General features: G+C 43.2%; 1 protein-coding gene across 5 annotated transcripts in view; it reads left to right on the top strand.

Moving 5' to 3' along the window:
• The first annotated feature begins 208 nt into the window (after positions 1-208).
• Positions 209-15,471, top strand: part of GRM1 (glutamate metabotropic receptor 1) — a 184,124-nt gene continuing 168,861 nt past the window's right edge. For 2 of the 5 annotated variants that reach the window (XM_058019366.1, XM_058019368.1), the window contains exons 1-2: positions 209-568; positions 2,035-2,932. In XM_058019366.1, coding sequence (XP_057875349.1) covers positions 2,170-2,932 — 763 coding nt within the window. In that variant the 5' untranslated portion in view covers positions 209-568; positions 2,035-2,169. Of the gene's footprint in view, positions 569-1,568; positions 1,622-2,034; positions 2,933-15,471 lie in introns of those variants that run through there. The other 3 variants (XM_058019367.1, XM_058019363.1, XM_058019365.1) reach the window with 3 other exon arrangements.

Raw genomic sequence — 15,471 nt, 5'->3', positions numbered from 1 at the left:
AAACTGCAATCTCAATGCCTTTTATGCCTCTGTCTTTACAGGTGATTTACCTTGTTGCAGTGTATTTTTTCTGTTTTGGTTTTTTTCCCCCCAAATATAAATGTTTATTTAAATAGCGAAGCCCTGCCCGTGAGGCCGAACGGCACGTTTCATTGTCTCGGGTCTCCCGAGCGTGGTCTGGGTCCCCTTCTAGCAGCAGCCTCTTGCTTTAACTCTCGCTCTTGCTGATTGAGGCAGGGAGATAATGAATTAGGAGCCACGGGAGGTGAGAGCCAACGCCTCCCCTGCAGCCGCAGCGTGCTCCGGGTGATGTTTCCTTACTCGTTTACAAGACAATAGCCGAAAAAAATTTAAGAGGGGGAGAAAATGACTGAACCTTCTGTGTGAGATAATGGATGAGCCCGGGATGACCTGTTTTTTTCCTTGCGGTGGAGCGGTGCTGAAGACAGAGGGCACCCGCGCCCAGCCCACAGCCGTCGCCCCGCCGCCAGCGCGCCAGCTCGGGGCGGCCGGAGAGCCGCCAATGCCCGCTCCCGGCAGGCAGGGAGCCGCTGCCTCGCCCGGCCAGGTACGTCTGGGGCTGCCCCTCGGAGCGGAGCGCGGCGCTCAGCCGGGGCCAGGCAGGGCGGGCGGGTGGCCCCGAGGCTGCGGGGCTCCGGGCGGCTCTGCCCGCCCGCGGGCGCGGACCCGCAGCAGGACGGCGGCTGCCCCGGAGCGTCGCCTTCCTCGGCACCGTCCCCGGCGCCCGCGCCGCTCGGCGGACACGCAGCCCTACCGGCCCCGGCACCGCCGGCCCCGGCGGGGAGGGACGGAGCGGCGGCGGCGCGGGCGGTGCGTGCCGCGGCGGGCTCCGGGCGCCGGGAGCGGTGTGCGGGTGTGCGAGTGCGAGTGTGTGTGCGAGCGGTGCGTGTGTGTGTGCCGGCCACCGTGCGTGTGCATCCGGGCACGGCGCGGCAGCCGCGCCCGGCGGGGGGCAGAAGTTTTGGGGAAGCGCCCCGCAGTGCTGGCGGGCGGCCGAGCCGGCGGTGCGGGCCCGGGACAGCGGGACACCGGGACACTGGAGCGCCGGGCCAGCGGGGTGTCGGGACAGCCACACAGGAGGCTGCGGGCCGGGGACACCGGCACAGGGAGGCGGCGGACGGGGGTGCGGCGGCGCTGGGGCTGCCCCGGCTGCGGGCGCTGTCTCGGGTGCTGACGGCTCCGCGAGCAACAGGGACGCGGCCCGGCCCCGCTCCCGGGCGGCGGCGGTGGCCGTGGTGGCATCTGCCCTCCCAGCACGGCGTTCCCAGCCGCCAAGCCCTGTCGCCGCCGCTCCCCGCCCGGAGCCTCTCTGCACGGCAGGCGTGCTGGTAAGGCACATCGGGGCTTTGCCCGCGGTTGCCTTAGTAACTAATATGTATTTTCCCCTACCTTCATGTGTGTGCCCCTGACTGGATTACAGTTTTTGCCCCCTACACACGGAAAAGTTAATCTAAACTGCAGAGTGCTTTTTTTTCTTCCTCTCTTCCCTGACCTTTAAATGACATTTCCCGTGGCTGGCAGGGCAGACCACTCGCTTTCTCTTTTTGCTCACGTTATGGATGGAGAAAGGAAATATCTAAACTGAGAAAGATGCCTTCAGGTAATCAGAATGCAAAGAAAGGAGCGCTTGTCACTCTGCTTTCAGGGCTGGGGCCGGTCTAGGGCTCTTCTCCGACGAGCTGCCTACCCACAGAAACTTTTGAAACTTCCCGGGGGCAGAGGGGGTGTGTGTGCTGGCTGGAGATGTGGGAAGTAGCTGCCTTGGCTTGAAATGCAGGCGCAAAAAGGATTGTAGAAACTCAACATATGTGAGTATGCATGATCGCATATCAAGGCAAAAATTACATTTTTTAATCCCTCTTGAAACTTCTTGTTGAGCGTCTTATTGGAGCACATTACCCTGGGCTTTTGAGAAAGCAAACATCTCTAACTGTGCAGGATTGCTTTGTCGAGCTCAGGTTTGACATCAATTTCCTGGTTAGCCTGTTTTATCCCCTCTTTCTATGCCACCAGGTTAAAAGTCACTAGGATGACGGCTGTCTTGGCACCTTCAAGAGTGATGCTGTGAGGCTTCGTTGTGATGGTATTTGGAGCAACCTGGCCGTCATCTGGGAGAAGCAGATCCCATTTCCTACATGTCCTTAAACCATGTGCAGGCAAGGGGAGCCCATGAAATTTGTAACCTGGGTCTGGATGACATCGTGCAACAAAATGATTGGTATGCTGCTGGTCTTTTTCCCTGCTCTGCTGCTGGAGATGGACGTGCTGCCCAGGAGTGGGGGTCGGAGGGTTCTTCTCTCCGCAGCCTCCTCACAGCGGTCGGTGGCTCGGATGGACGGGGATGTCATCATTGGGGCCCTCTTCTCTGTCCATCACCAGCCACCAGCCGAGAAAGTGCCCGAGAGGAAGTGTGGGGAAATCCGGGAGCAATACGGCATCCAGAGAGTCGAGGCCATGTTTCACACCTTGGATAAAATTAACGCAGACCCGGTCCTGCTACCTAACATCACCCTGGGCAGCGAGATCCGAGACTCCTGCTGGCACTCCTCCGTGGCCCTGGAGCAGAGCATTGAGTTCATTCGGGACTCTCTCATCTCCATCAGGGATGACAGGGATGGAGGCACCCGCTGCATTTCCGACTCGCAGACCCAGCCCCAGGCCAGAGTGAAAAAGCCCATCGCGGGGGTCATCGGCCCCGGCTCCAGCTCAGTCGCTATCCAAGTCCAAAATCTGCTCCAGCTCTTCGACATCCCCCAGATCGCCTACTCTGCCACCAGCATCGACCTGAGCGACAAAACGCTGTACAAGTACTTCCTCAGGGTGGTCCCCTCCGACACGCTGCAGGCCAGGGCCATGCTTGACATCGTCAAGCGCTACAACTGGACCTACGTCTCGGCCGTGCACACGGAAGGTGGGTATGGGGCAGCCCCCGCCTTCCCGGGGCGCTGCGCCCTCCGCCGCGGCCCCGCAAGGGACCTCAAGGGACCCGGTCACCCTCCGGGACCGGCCCGGGCCGCGGCTCCTTCCCGGGGCAGCGCCGGCCCTGCCAAAGCCGGGCAGCGGGAGGGGTGCGGGGCTGCGTTCGGGGGGCGGAGGAGTCCCCCCGGCTGCGGGCAGCGGCAGCGGGGCTCGGCGGGCAGGAAAGCCCGCAAGGGATCGGGCGTCCCACCGGCGCTGTCCCTGCTGGCACACGGGGTGGTTGGCGTGCTTGTAAATAAAAGTTAACAGATGGGAGCGGCTGCATGCGGGGCGGGCAGCCTCGCCCCTCCAGCCGTGGGGCCGGGGGGTCCGTGGGGCTGATGCGCTCGGTCGCTGCCACCGCCGGGAGTTTGACAAAACGGGATCACGGCTCGGCAGGGACTCCGAGGTGACTAATCCTGACTCGCCGGGACTAGCTGCTGGCTTTGCTGAGTGTGAAATGATTTCCTGGCTCTGCGAATAGTGAGGAAAGAAACCTGAAAATCCCTCCCCTGCCCAGGTAGTCCCTGCACAGCCAGGTGCCGTGGGAAAGGGCAGGCAGAGGCTCATGCATCTTGTCTGCAGCTTGAGCAATAGTCAAAGCTATCGCTCTGAACAATCTGTTCGTAGTCAACAGGTCTTCTTAATTTTAAATATCAAAAGAAAAATAGCGATAATAGCAGTTTCTTAAAGAGGAGACATTGGTTTATAGCCAGGCTAGGTGGACCAACATAAATTGCAGCAGTAATTGCATTTGATAGAAAATAAACTTGTGATATATTATTGTGATATTTCTGTAGTCCAGCTGTGGTCCCCAAAATGGGATTTTTAAGTATAAAATTGCAAATCTGCCCACATTATTGCTATAGCTTTGCAACTATTCTGTTTATCTGAGTGTATCTCCTGGATGGATTTGATTTTTATGGTTCCCTGTGCTTACTGAGCTGACTCCACACCTTTCATTCTCACAGAGATGACTAAATAAAATGAGGTAAGAATGTATATTGTGACCGAAAAAAATAAAAATAAAAAGAAAAAGAATCTCCAGGAAGGGTTACATATTTACAACATTTAGAAGGGAACTGGACTGATCTGGACACAAAACCAGAAAATGCTGCAGTTTGAGGGGGCTGGGGGACAAGTGAGAGCATGAAGCAATGACCTGACATTTGCAGTTCATTTATGCCCTGTTCAGATGAGAAAATGAGCTGCTAGCAAGACTCTAACGCGAGCTATTAAGATTTTCTATTGTTGACAGATATGATTAGATCCTGTGGAAGGCCAGGATGACAAATAAACATGAAAGGGGTAAATTATTTGTTGATCTAAATAGCAATCTCTCCCTTCAAGGCACTCTGGGGTGCTCTGCTAACTCACTGTGCCTGAAGAGTTGCCTCAAGGGACTGGCTGCATCTCTGTCCCACTCCTGCTAACATTAGTGGACCTCATCTCTTTTGGAACAGACAACACCCTCTGAAGGTTCATTTTAAAAGAAGATCATTATAAGCAGCAATTTCAGTCACTGATTGTGAGAAATTTTAATTAGATACCTATTTTTATAATGTTACTGACTGATGAAAAATAATTGTTGTAAGGTATTTTTAGCTTCTGAAGTGATACTTTTGAAAATAGGGGTAGCCCACAGGGCAACACTTCTCTTAGGAAAGGTCACAACAATTTCACAGATCATGCAGCTTGAGATTCAGATTTGCTTTTTTGTTATTAATCTGCGTCTGCCATTAATTTATTGTTAAATTAAAGCAAAAAATGTCACTGGAATTATGTAACAAGCTTTAACTTCACATTTCTTTCCAGACAGACAAGTTATTTACCCTACCCAATTGCTGTTGGGTAGATTCCAAAGACTTTTTTTCCTTCTATTTAAAGTGAAGTTAGTATTCATGAAAATCGGTGTAAATGGTTGCATTTTTGTTGTTTCGAATCCCCTACATTCACTGTATTGTTAAAAGTGAAATCATTCTTCAAAGACAACACAAAGCCACTCTGAATAATAGTCTGAGCAGAGCTGCTCCATCCATGCTATGTTTGGAAATAGGGGGATAAAGTGTAGTCAGAAACATTCCTCCTCCACAATTACTCATAGGCCTCTACACAGTCTTTATGGTGGGCTGCAAAATGTGCTGGGAGGAATTCTGGGGTATCACTGGTTGGAGAATCTCTTCAGCAGAGACTCTGAGGAAAGGGCATGTTTCTAGGAAATGCACAGGTTGTGATATTGTGAAGAAGTTAATTGCTTTCCCTTCCAAGATCAGCTTGGCCCCCTTTCCAGGGCAGGAATGCTGCTTTCTTCCCACCTGACCTCTGATTCTCGAGGGAATGGACAACGTTTAGCTCTTGTGGGCGCCCAGCCACAAGGGGATGCAGTGAGACCACTGAGCTGACTGACCGTGCCAGCAAGGCACACTCCTCAGTCCTCGCTGACCAGGGCAGGGTCATGGAAACTGCCCTTTCCCAGCCTGAACCATCCAGCTCCTCTGCTTACCCTTCCCCTGCTCCTGCAGCCTACCTGAAGCTGGCTGAAAGTCCAAACCAATACCTGGGTACACCATTATAGCTTTAATGATAATCAGAAATAAATAGCACACAATTTGTTGCCCAAGTTTCTTTACATGAAACCTGTGCATGCCATAAGAATGAACATAAAGAGGTCATCCATATAGGAGGATGTCTTTAAGTAGTTTGCATTTGACATGGAAATTTATCCTTCATGTGCCAAGATGATAATTAATTAGTGCTGATGACTTTTAACTACACTCAATCTCCACACTCTGGCAGGTACATGAAGCTGCATGGAGATGTGCCAGACCTGTTGGGGTTTTTTACACAGTCGTTTATTAAGAAGAATAAACATTATTTGGTTAAAAACTTCTCAGTCAATAAAATCTGTTTTCAAAGGTCCACATAACACATTGCTCCTTTTAGATTAAAATTTACATATAAAACTCCACATTAAAGAAGAAAAGGATTTAGTTATTTTATTATGTATCTCAAGCATAGTTGCCCATCATGAGAGTCAATTTTTTCCCAGAGTGGGCAACAGTCATTAAATGCTGCAACAAATCTGTGCATCTGTCAGTGTAAGGCTGTATGACCATATAGTAGTTGCAAAGCATTTTCAAGGCTATTTTTTTTTTAAGTTTTCTTAAAAGATAATTCAATATTGGAGTTCTTGGCATGTCTGCATCTCAAATTTTAGGCTTGAAAGTCATTCTTATCTTGAAATGCACCTAAGTGGATGCTTAACTTTGAGCTCAAGCTTCCTATGGAAATCAAAGGCATCAAAAAGCACATTGGTTAAAATTGGGCACAATCCTTAGTGTGATAAGGGCAGAAGGAGTGATACTTGCCAAGAGTAACTTTCCAAGTGAGATACTCTGGTCTTTAGCAAGATAACCTCAGAGTCAGGGATTCTCAACTTAGACCAGGAAGCCACTGGTGCTTTGGTAGCACTGTGAAGAATTACAGGGGACACTTTCTTCCTTTCCTGGGGAAGAGCCCCCGGGCTGCCCCCAGAACAAGGCAAGAGATAGCGAGCACCACTGCTGTGCTGCTTCCATGCTGAAGGCAGAGAAAATTAATTTCTGGGGTTGCCATAAGAAAATTCAGTGGTTATGAGATGGCTGTAGGTTAAACTGACTTCCAAAACCCACAAGACAACTGCACCCTGGCTAGTGATCAGCGTGAAGTCTCCAGCAAATCCCTCACATTTCCTGTTCCTCTTGTACAGGGAGCAGGAGAGATGGTGGTGTAAGTAGTCCTTTTATCCCCTCATCTTCCAAGTACCCCACTTCTGAATAAGCTAATAGAAATACTTAGTGCCTGCACCTGGATTCCATTTCAATCATTGCCTACCTGTTAGCCTTATAAAATGTATGTGAGCATTCATTTGAATGCTGTTTGAAATTTATGGACCATGCTTAATTGTACAAATACCCCTTTATAAACAGGATTTCCATTCCAACAGATTAACATTCCAACAGAAGCTACTTTGGAAATGGAGTGATTAAGATAATTGCACAAAATTTGGACTGTTTAGAAATTAATTTTAGAGAACAGTGAGATGTTTCTGGTCTTGATTAAATTTTGTCAGATTTTTATTGCCAGGCAGTTCCTTTTTCTTGAGTATAAGGCTTAAAATGAGCTATGATGAAGCAGATGGCACAATTATAAAGATTTTCAGATCAAAGTAGATGGTAAGTATATTATCTTCACAATGATTTTTGATAACCTGTCTGCTGCACACTATCCATTGTACAGGAAAATCATAAACGTGGTTATATGTGTTGGAAAGAGGATGGAAAGGAGCGAGTCCTGCACTTTATTGCAAATTTCACAAGAAAATTGTGAATTTTCACAAGTTCATTCAGTAGAACCTACTAAAGTAGCTTTAGATATGGTGGAAGATAACACTTCTCTTTAAAGATAAGTGGGTCTATATTGATCAAATAGCTCAAAGGAATGATTTTAATAAAATTGTGTTTAATTTCTCGAAGGTGTTTCTGACAATGTTTTATTATTAATTCTTTGGTGTCACTCAGTGATAAATACTTTTTGATAAAATTATTGTCAGGCAACAGAATAAGGAATTCTAGTTCAAATATTTGGAATTCTAGAGAATGCAAATATTTCTATAGATACCAACAATTATAAAAATGCTCTAATAGGTTAAGCTCATGTAGTGGTATGAATTGTGCTGAGATGTGTGTTCATAAATGCAGCTTTCAATCTAATTTTTTTTATGTTTAACTTGTTTCACTAATCATCTTCAGAGGCTTTGTGATACGAAAAAAATGAAAGGCATATATCCCAAGGAAAACAGGAATTAGTTTCAAAACAAGTATCCCTACCTTGGATAGATCCCATTAATTGTATTAATTAGAAGGTGCTGGGAGAATAATTTTCATAGATTAACATTGGAAAAATTATGGTTGGTGACAAACACCATAGAGATCAAGAGAAATTCCTTCTTGAAAATATATTGCTTTGCATTACTCCTAAATTCACAAATAGTATAGCTTTTCAACTGCACAACTGGCAGCTGCATGAGTTATATCAGCTCAAAAGGTTCATCGAACTCCTGTGCCTGCCTTCTCAGCAATACTGCTAGAGTTCATATTTATCAGTCAGCACAATGTGTTCATTTGTGCTTTATTTTTTTCTACATTATGTCCTTGCTATCAGATTTTTATGTCCTACAATCCTTGTAAGCTCCTGCAGGTTTCTTGTCTCACTGAAGACTTTTAAAAATGTTAAATGACCTTAGCTTTCTCAAAAAGCTATGTCCAAATGCCTCTAAAATTTACCTTTGAAACTAAAGTTCATAACACAGAGGTGCTTGCACCGAGGTTTCTTAGACAGAAAACAAAAAGCTAAAAATATGGAGTAAAGTGGAGTGTCACTAAAGCAGTGTCACCCACTGAGAAAGATTCTTTAGGGGCCTGATACATCAGTGAGCTGGTAGCAGTAGTGAGAGACCAGAAGCATTGCACCTGCCACATGCAGCCATGAAAAATGCTGAGCAAAGTCATTACTAACTGGGGCTCCCTGACCCATGCAAAGCAACACAGGGATTTCACTTTATCTTCTGGGTGGCAGAAGTGCTTGCTGCATAAACCACTGTCACAGATGGCAGTAATTAACATGTGTGCCTGCAGTCTGAGCTGGAGGGCCAGGAATCCATTGGACATGATTGCACCTGAAATAATTGTCCTTTCACCCATGGGTATCTAAGGAATACTGAGGGTTATCACCAGGGATGGTTGGAGAGAGGCGTGCAAGGCACAAATGCCATCCAGCGGGTAACCAGCTCAGGTTAGCAGTCTAATTTTTCAATAGTGTTTTCTCAAATACTATTATTACTATTATTACTATTATTACTATTATTACTATTATTACTATTATTACTATTATTACTATTATTACTATTATTGCTATTAATATACGTCTTAAAAAACAATTTCTAAATCTGGTTTGCCAGCAGAAAGTCGGCTGTTGAGAGAGAGGCTGAATATGAAGAGAAGCAAGAGCAGGACAGAGCATATCTCCACAGTTCCAGTCTGTAGCAAGTTCCCAAGTCCTAGGGCTCCCAGCCACCCATGAACGTTTCCTTTAGGAATTTGCCCAATCCCATTTTGTATCATTTATACTTTGGTCTCTAGACTAGAATGGTTAAGGTTGGGACAGACCACTGGAGGTCATCTAATCCAGCCTCCCCGCTCAAGCAGGATCCACTAAAGCATGTTACTCAGGATTTTGTCCAGATGGCTTTTATTTATATATCTCCTGAGGAGGAGATGCCACAATCTTTCTGGTCAGCCTGTTCCAGGGCTCAGTAACAATCCCAGTAAAGAAGTTCTCCCTCAATCTTATAAATTAATTGTATCTTGTGTGAAGAAATGTTTCCTTAAAACTATTCTTTGATAACTGCATTACCTTCAGAAGTTCATACAAAAGTAGTCATCATTTGCTAATCCTGATCATTATTCTGTACTTCTAATTCCAATATGAAATGTGGGCAAGCAAAGCTACATTCAGTATTCAGGGTGAGGGTACAGCATGGTTAAACTCCCTCATGAGGTAAAAATTTCAGTATTGCTCTCAGACCTTTCCTGATAACCTTCCAGTTGTCCATTACTTTTTTAATTATCACCATGCACTCAATGAATGTTGTCAGAAAATACCTTAAAATTACCACAAAATCTTCCTCGTAAATGGTAAGGCTTATTTCAGAGGCTGTTATACACAGGGTTATCCTTGTGTGTTACCCTTACTTTATTAACACAAATTGTATTTCCTACACTTTGGTTCCTATCTGTTAACCAATTATTAATCCAGGACCTTCTGTTGTATCCTGCATTACCTCTATTTCTGTCAGAGACTTTAATAAGAGACCTCATCAAAAGCTTTCTTAAATCCTAAGTACTCTTAGTATAGTATTACTCATATGATTACCTGCTCCAAAAAGAAGATATTTACCTTCTGCGATATGTGGGGGCTTTTCTGTAAAGTTATGTTAGTTTTTCCCTGATATGACATATTTATTTATTTGTACCTTAATACTATTTTGTCATTGTTCCTACCAATTAGCTTTGTGAAGAAATATCTGAAGTCTGCAGAAATATCATGCCTGTTGTTCTCTGGATTACCCTCTATGCCTCTCTACTCTCCATAAATTCAGTTAAAAATGAAAACTGATATGTGAAAATATAAAATTGCTTTTTCTACTTTACTGCTTGCTTTTGTGCTAAGGCCCCTGTAACTGGTATTAACATGCCCCAATAGAAAATTAGCTGGTATTGAAAATTTGTTGAAGTCCACCTTATGAATTGGATGTGTTCTAAAATATGTTCTATTGACACTCAGAGACATTGGTTTATTTCTATCCTACATAAGGAATGGCCATTGTGTGAGAACTGTCTATCTGCCTTTGCTGGCAGAGCAGACTGAGAGAATTAATTTAACTTTTCTGTTGTGGTTTTATTTTCCCTGAGTGCTCTCTTTATATAATTGGCTATCATTGAATCTCAGGCTAGTTTCCCATTTCTTGAATATTTGAAGAATGGTGGGTTATTAGATTCTATGCCTTTATGTCTCAGAATTGTTTCATCTTGCTTTTTTCTGGTTTTGTATTTCAATTGTCAAGGTATACTCTGTTTTCTTTCCCTCATTAGGGCACAACCTAGACTTTTCAAAGTATTTGTTTTAATTTTATTTATTTGGTTTTGTTTGTTTTAATAGCATTAGGAAATTTACTTTTTTGCTTTTTCATGCCAGCTTTTAAAATCCTTTTGGAACTTTGGCTCTGACTATTCCTGGCTAGTCATTATGTAATTTTTTGGTATTTCAGTCTTTTGGCTTCTCCTTTTAATGTCCTTGAAATTAGCTTTCTCATCTTGATATAATTTATTTTGCTTAGAATTAAACATTACTTTTACTGATTTTTTTTATTTCACATGCAGCTCTTTTTTGTCTTATCACTAAAGTGCAGTCACAATTGCAGACCACTTTTTGGATAGTTAAGTCTTAACAATTTGTATATGGCTTAAGACTAAATCAAGAGTTGTTTCTTCCTTTGTGAGTTCAGTGAGCAAATGAGTAACACAAGAAACACATGAAAAATAAACCAATACACAGTATCTAAGATTTGCCTTCATTTTTCATTATTTCACCTACAGTCTGACACTGCTACCTACAGATCCAGAGTATCTTAATACCATTTTGTGACATGGGCATTGTGCATCACAAGCTGTTTCCTCTAATGCTGAGCCACTGCCTAAGTGGTGTGTGTCTATCAAAAAACAGATATTTCATTTTACTGACAAGTCATATTGTTTGTTCTGTAGTATCATGGTCCTTTGTTCAAACAATTTTAATTCATCATCTCTCTTGAATATTTTTATAGACAAATGAATTTCTTAAAGGATATTTGAATAATGTTAACAGCCATCAATGGTTTATAAGTCCCTTGAAAATTTGACAGTATTATTTTAAGCATGGGCATTTGGCAGTTCAGGTAGACAAAGGAGAGAAGATCATGTCCTGTGCTGGCAGAGAGCAATAAGGCACCTATCAAATGCTCACTGAAGTTAATTGGTGGCCCTCTGTTGAGACCAGTGGATCCTGAATGGAGCTCAGCATGGCCATCAGATGTTATCTTTTCAGGTTATTGAGCTGACAATACTCAGAAAGCTGCAAAAATCTGCAGGGGTTGTGAATCCCACATCTAGGTGTATGCCATAGTTAATTGGGACTAGTGTAAGATTGTGTGAAAACAAAGCTGTGTTTGTTGGATTTGCATCGATATTAGAGGACATTCAGATACATGATTTTTCCTGCCAACTTAGAAGGAGGCTGAATCTAGTTCTTGCCATTCAAGTTCCCCAGTGAATTTAACACTTGCTTCTCTTTAAAAAATGTTTGAGGAACAAGCCTTCATTTTCTTAAATGCAGTTGTTTAACCAGCAATGTTCATCCTTATTAATCTGCGGGTACAGATGCGTTTGCACAAGCTAGTAATTTCCCAGACATTTATTCAAACAAAACTCATCCTGGAAAACAGCAATAAGAACCAGACATGAATATTGCTCAAATGACAACTATTGGGAATCTGAATAAGTGTTCTAAATACTCTCTTAAAGTGTTTGGCCACGCTGCATTGAACATTGAATATCTTTTCCTAGGTGGAGTAGAATGTAAAAGATAAATTTGCAATTAATTGTCAGGATGTGAGAAAACCTTTGAAGCTTGTTTATGAGCTTTTCTTACTCATGTGGTGTTGTGGAAAGGCTTCAACAAATGAAAATTTGACATGTAGAAGTTCATGCTGGATATTGAAATTGGTGATCCTCCTCCTGAGAGTCTGTTTCCCTAACTGCAAGTTCCACATGAGTAGATCTCAGTCTCTTGCCAAAACAGCAAAAATGTGAAACTGAATATTGGTGGTACTATTAAGAAATGCTGTGTTACAAGCACTGGAGAACTGTAGGATTATTTGGAAAGTAAAATCCCACTCCTATTGAACTATTCATAACGGGTTACAATGGCAGGCTGACAGCATTCTTTTGGAGGATGCCCTTATTTTCCAGGCCATATATCCTGGGAGGATAAACCTATTCAGCATCGGATTAAAAACTCTACAGCTGTCAGCTATATGAAGCAAAGTGCTGAGCTGGGACAGCTGTTCCACTGGAACAAAAGTGTTGAAGATTATGAGAAGGGAGAATGAGCCAGACAGCAGGCCTGACAGCAGCCCAGGCAGACTGGGTGTCACTTACTCCTTTTTTTGTTCTCTTCCACCCTCAACACACTACAATTGTGGCTTTCGGGTGTCACTGCATTTCCAATTAAATAGGCTTAACTTTCCTCTTTCAGGTGGATACCTGCACAACTCAAACCATTCTTTGTCCTCTGTCAAGTTAGACCAGGACACCAACATCTGACAACCCAGTCTGGGCATACTAAGTGACATGGTGCCAGTGTGTGTCACCTAGGGGCAGAATTCCTTCCATTTCCACATAGTGCCAACCTGGAAATGTCATTACAACAGGAAGGTTCTCCAGGAGTTCCTTATGGATTTGTCACCAAACTCAGAAAGAGATAAACAATACTCTATTAAACATGTGCCCCTAACCATGAAGGACCAGTTGTGTCCTTCAGTGTTGGCATGCTGAAAAAGGCTAGGATAAGGATGTAGTAAAAGTGGCATTGGGACACTAATGTGCAAAACTGATGCTCTGAAGTTGAGTGAGTCAACAAATATTGATTTCAATATATTATAGAGCAGCCAAAAATGGACAGTATTGAGTTATACCAAAAAACCAAACACAAAAGACAAATGAGCTATGCCAGACAGTTCTGGCTACCAAGAGAGCAATCCTCAGAATAATAGTAAGATGGTGATGCAGACTTCAGCTGACAAAAAACTCTAATTAAATTAAAACAAATCAGTGTGATGCTATGAAGAATAGCTCTTCTCAGCCAAACCTGATTTTATTCCCTGATGAAAATGTAAACTTGGTAGTTACAGATTGGAAGTGCAGATCAAGTATCTTAGATTTCTTTTCAGGCCCTGAACCAGTCTTACAGAATATTTTCATTGAAAAAGCACTGGGCAATGTCAGGAAAACAGATGTCCCATAAATTTAAACTCAGCACACTGATCTCAGCAAGTCAAGGGTGACCATGAAGTGCAGCTTACACAGGAGAATTGTGTCCTTGAAAGAAGTCCTAACACACTTTGTGATTATAGAGGAACTATGTATAAAAAAAGTCCCAACCCAAAAGCTAATGTCACCCTTGAGAAAGTGGGAACTTCACCTCAATCTAAGGATTATTACTTTTAATGTTGGTATTTCCTCAGTTCTCTTGTCAACTTTTAAAAATCAATATTAAAATATTGAAAAGAGATAGGTATAAACCTCTGAATGATTTGAGGGCTGGAAAAAAAGTGCTTAATAGCAGGAATCCAAACCAGCTTAATCTGTCTGGTTTTTCAAAATGAGATGCAGTTTTATGTGACAAAAAGGCTTCTTTTCCCCCAAGCAAACAAAGCTCTGCATCCTAATGGTTAAAGGCACTGATTGCTGGTAAGCCAACAAATTCCAATTAGAAAAAGACCAATGTTTTTACTTGTGCTGCTGGTTAATCACTGAGATAAATGACTGAGGAAAGTTGAAACTTTTGATACTGTCTAATAAAATTTAGCTGCAGATATTCCAGAACAGTTTTATTTGAAATGCATGTCACTGGGCACAGCACAGCTGGATCTGGAGCAAATGTATGCGCTGGAATTTGATAGGTAGTATGGACAGATAATAAGAGCAGACAATTCTTTTGTCATTAAATCTTGTTCATTTGTGAATAGTTTTAATTATGTAAGGAGGTGAGAAAAGAGTAGCTTAATGTTTTGTTTATTCAGCTGCCTAGGAACTGTATCCTAACAAAGTATCCTGTGCTGTGGATACTGATTGTAGAGGAAGAAAAACTCGGGACAAAATAATCCCATCAGTCAAATTCAGCCCACTGTTTCAGTTTACATGCAGTATTTTAAGTCAGTGTTTGTCCTCTCATCAGCAGTTGGTGCCTATAATGCATTTTGCCCTTAAACTACAGAGCTCCAGTTCCTACTGGTTTTGTTTGCTTGGAGGAAATTTCCATTTGCATGTGGAATTTATATTTCACTTATTCTCTTACTTGTGACACAGATGTTGGCCCCTGTGACTGAAGAAAACTGCAAGTTTTCTAAAAAGATGCAATGACATTTTCCAGAGGTCTCACCGATTATAATATTGCTTTGTATCTAAAATGATTTAATTTATGTGACAACCCATGCAAAGAAAATAAAAAAATTGAAAAACATTATGAAAGAAAGCTATAACTTGATAGCTAGGTTAATTAACATTCTTACCCAGCAGTTTTTCTAGAAATTAATTCAGTGCTGAATTTCTGATTATCTGTTTAAATTTTAACAGATGTAATATGGACATCAATATTTTCTGGTTGTTTCAGATCCCAACCAACACGTTATAACACAAGCTCTTCATGCAATGAACATCTTAATGTCCTTTTCCAAGGCAACTTAGAGTATAGCCACATTTGTAAAATCCTTTGTTCTTGTCACATCTACTGCTGACTTTTCAACTGATTCCAAATATGTGTGAAATAATGCATTCCACCTTTGTCACAGATGTGTTGTTGTCTATGAAGTGAGAAACAGGAATGCACTGGTACCATATCCAGAGTCACAGAGCTGCTTTTTATTGTTCGTATCCTGAGGACATATGAATAATAAAATTGTCTTCCAAGTTCTGGTAAAACATCTGTATTCAGAGCTGTGTTTGACTGTAATGAAGTCAGTGGGAGCTATTGACTGAAATTTAGCTGTGTTGATGCTGTGTGATGATCCTGTAAGGTGCAGAATGCTCTTGCTTGATCCCAAATGGCAAGTGAATGCTCTCTTAACTTTATGCACTT

This window comes from Melospiza georgiana, chromosome 3 (genome assembly GCF_028018845.1).
Source record: "Melospiza georgiana isolate bMelGeo1 chromosome 3, bMelGeo1.pri, whole genome shotgun sequence".
NCBI classification, from domain to species: domain Eukaryota; kingdom Metazoa; phylum Chordata; class Aves; order Passeriformes; family Passerellidae; genus Melospiza; species Melospiza georgiana.
The sequence above is the reverse complement of the archived record's forward strand: the minus strand, read 5'-3'. Positions and strand labels throughout refer to the sequence as shown.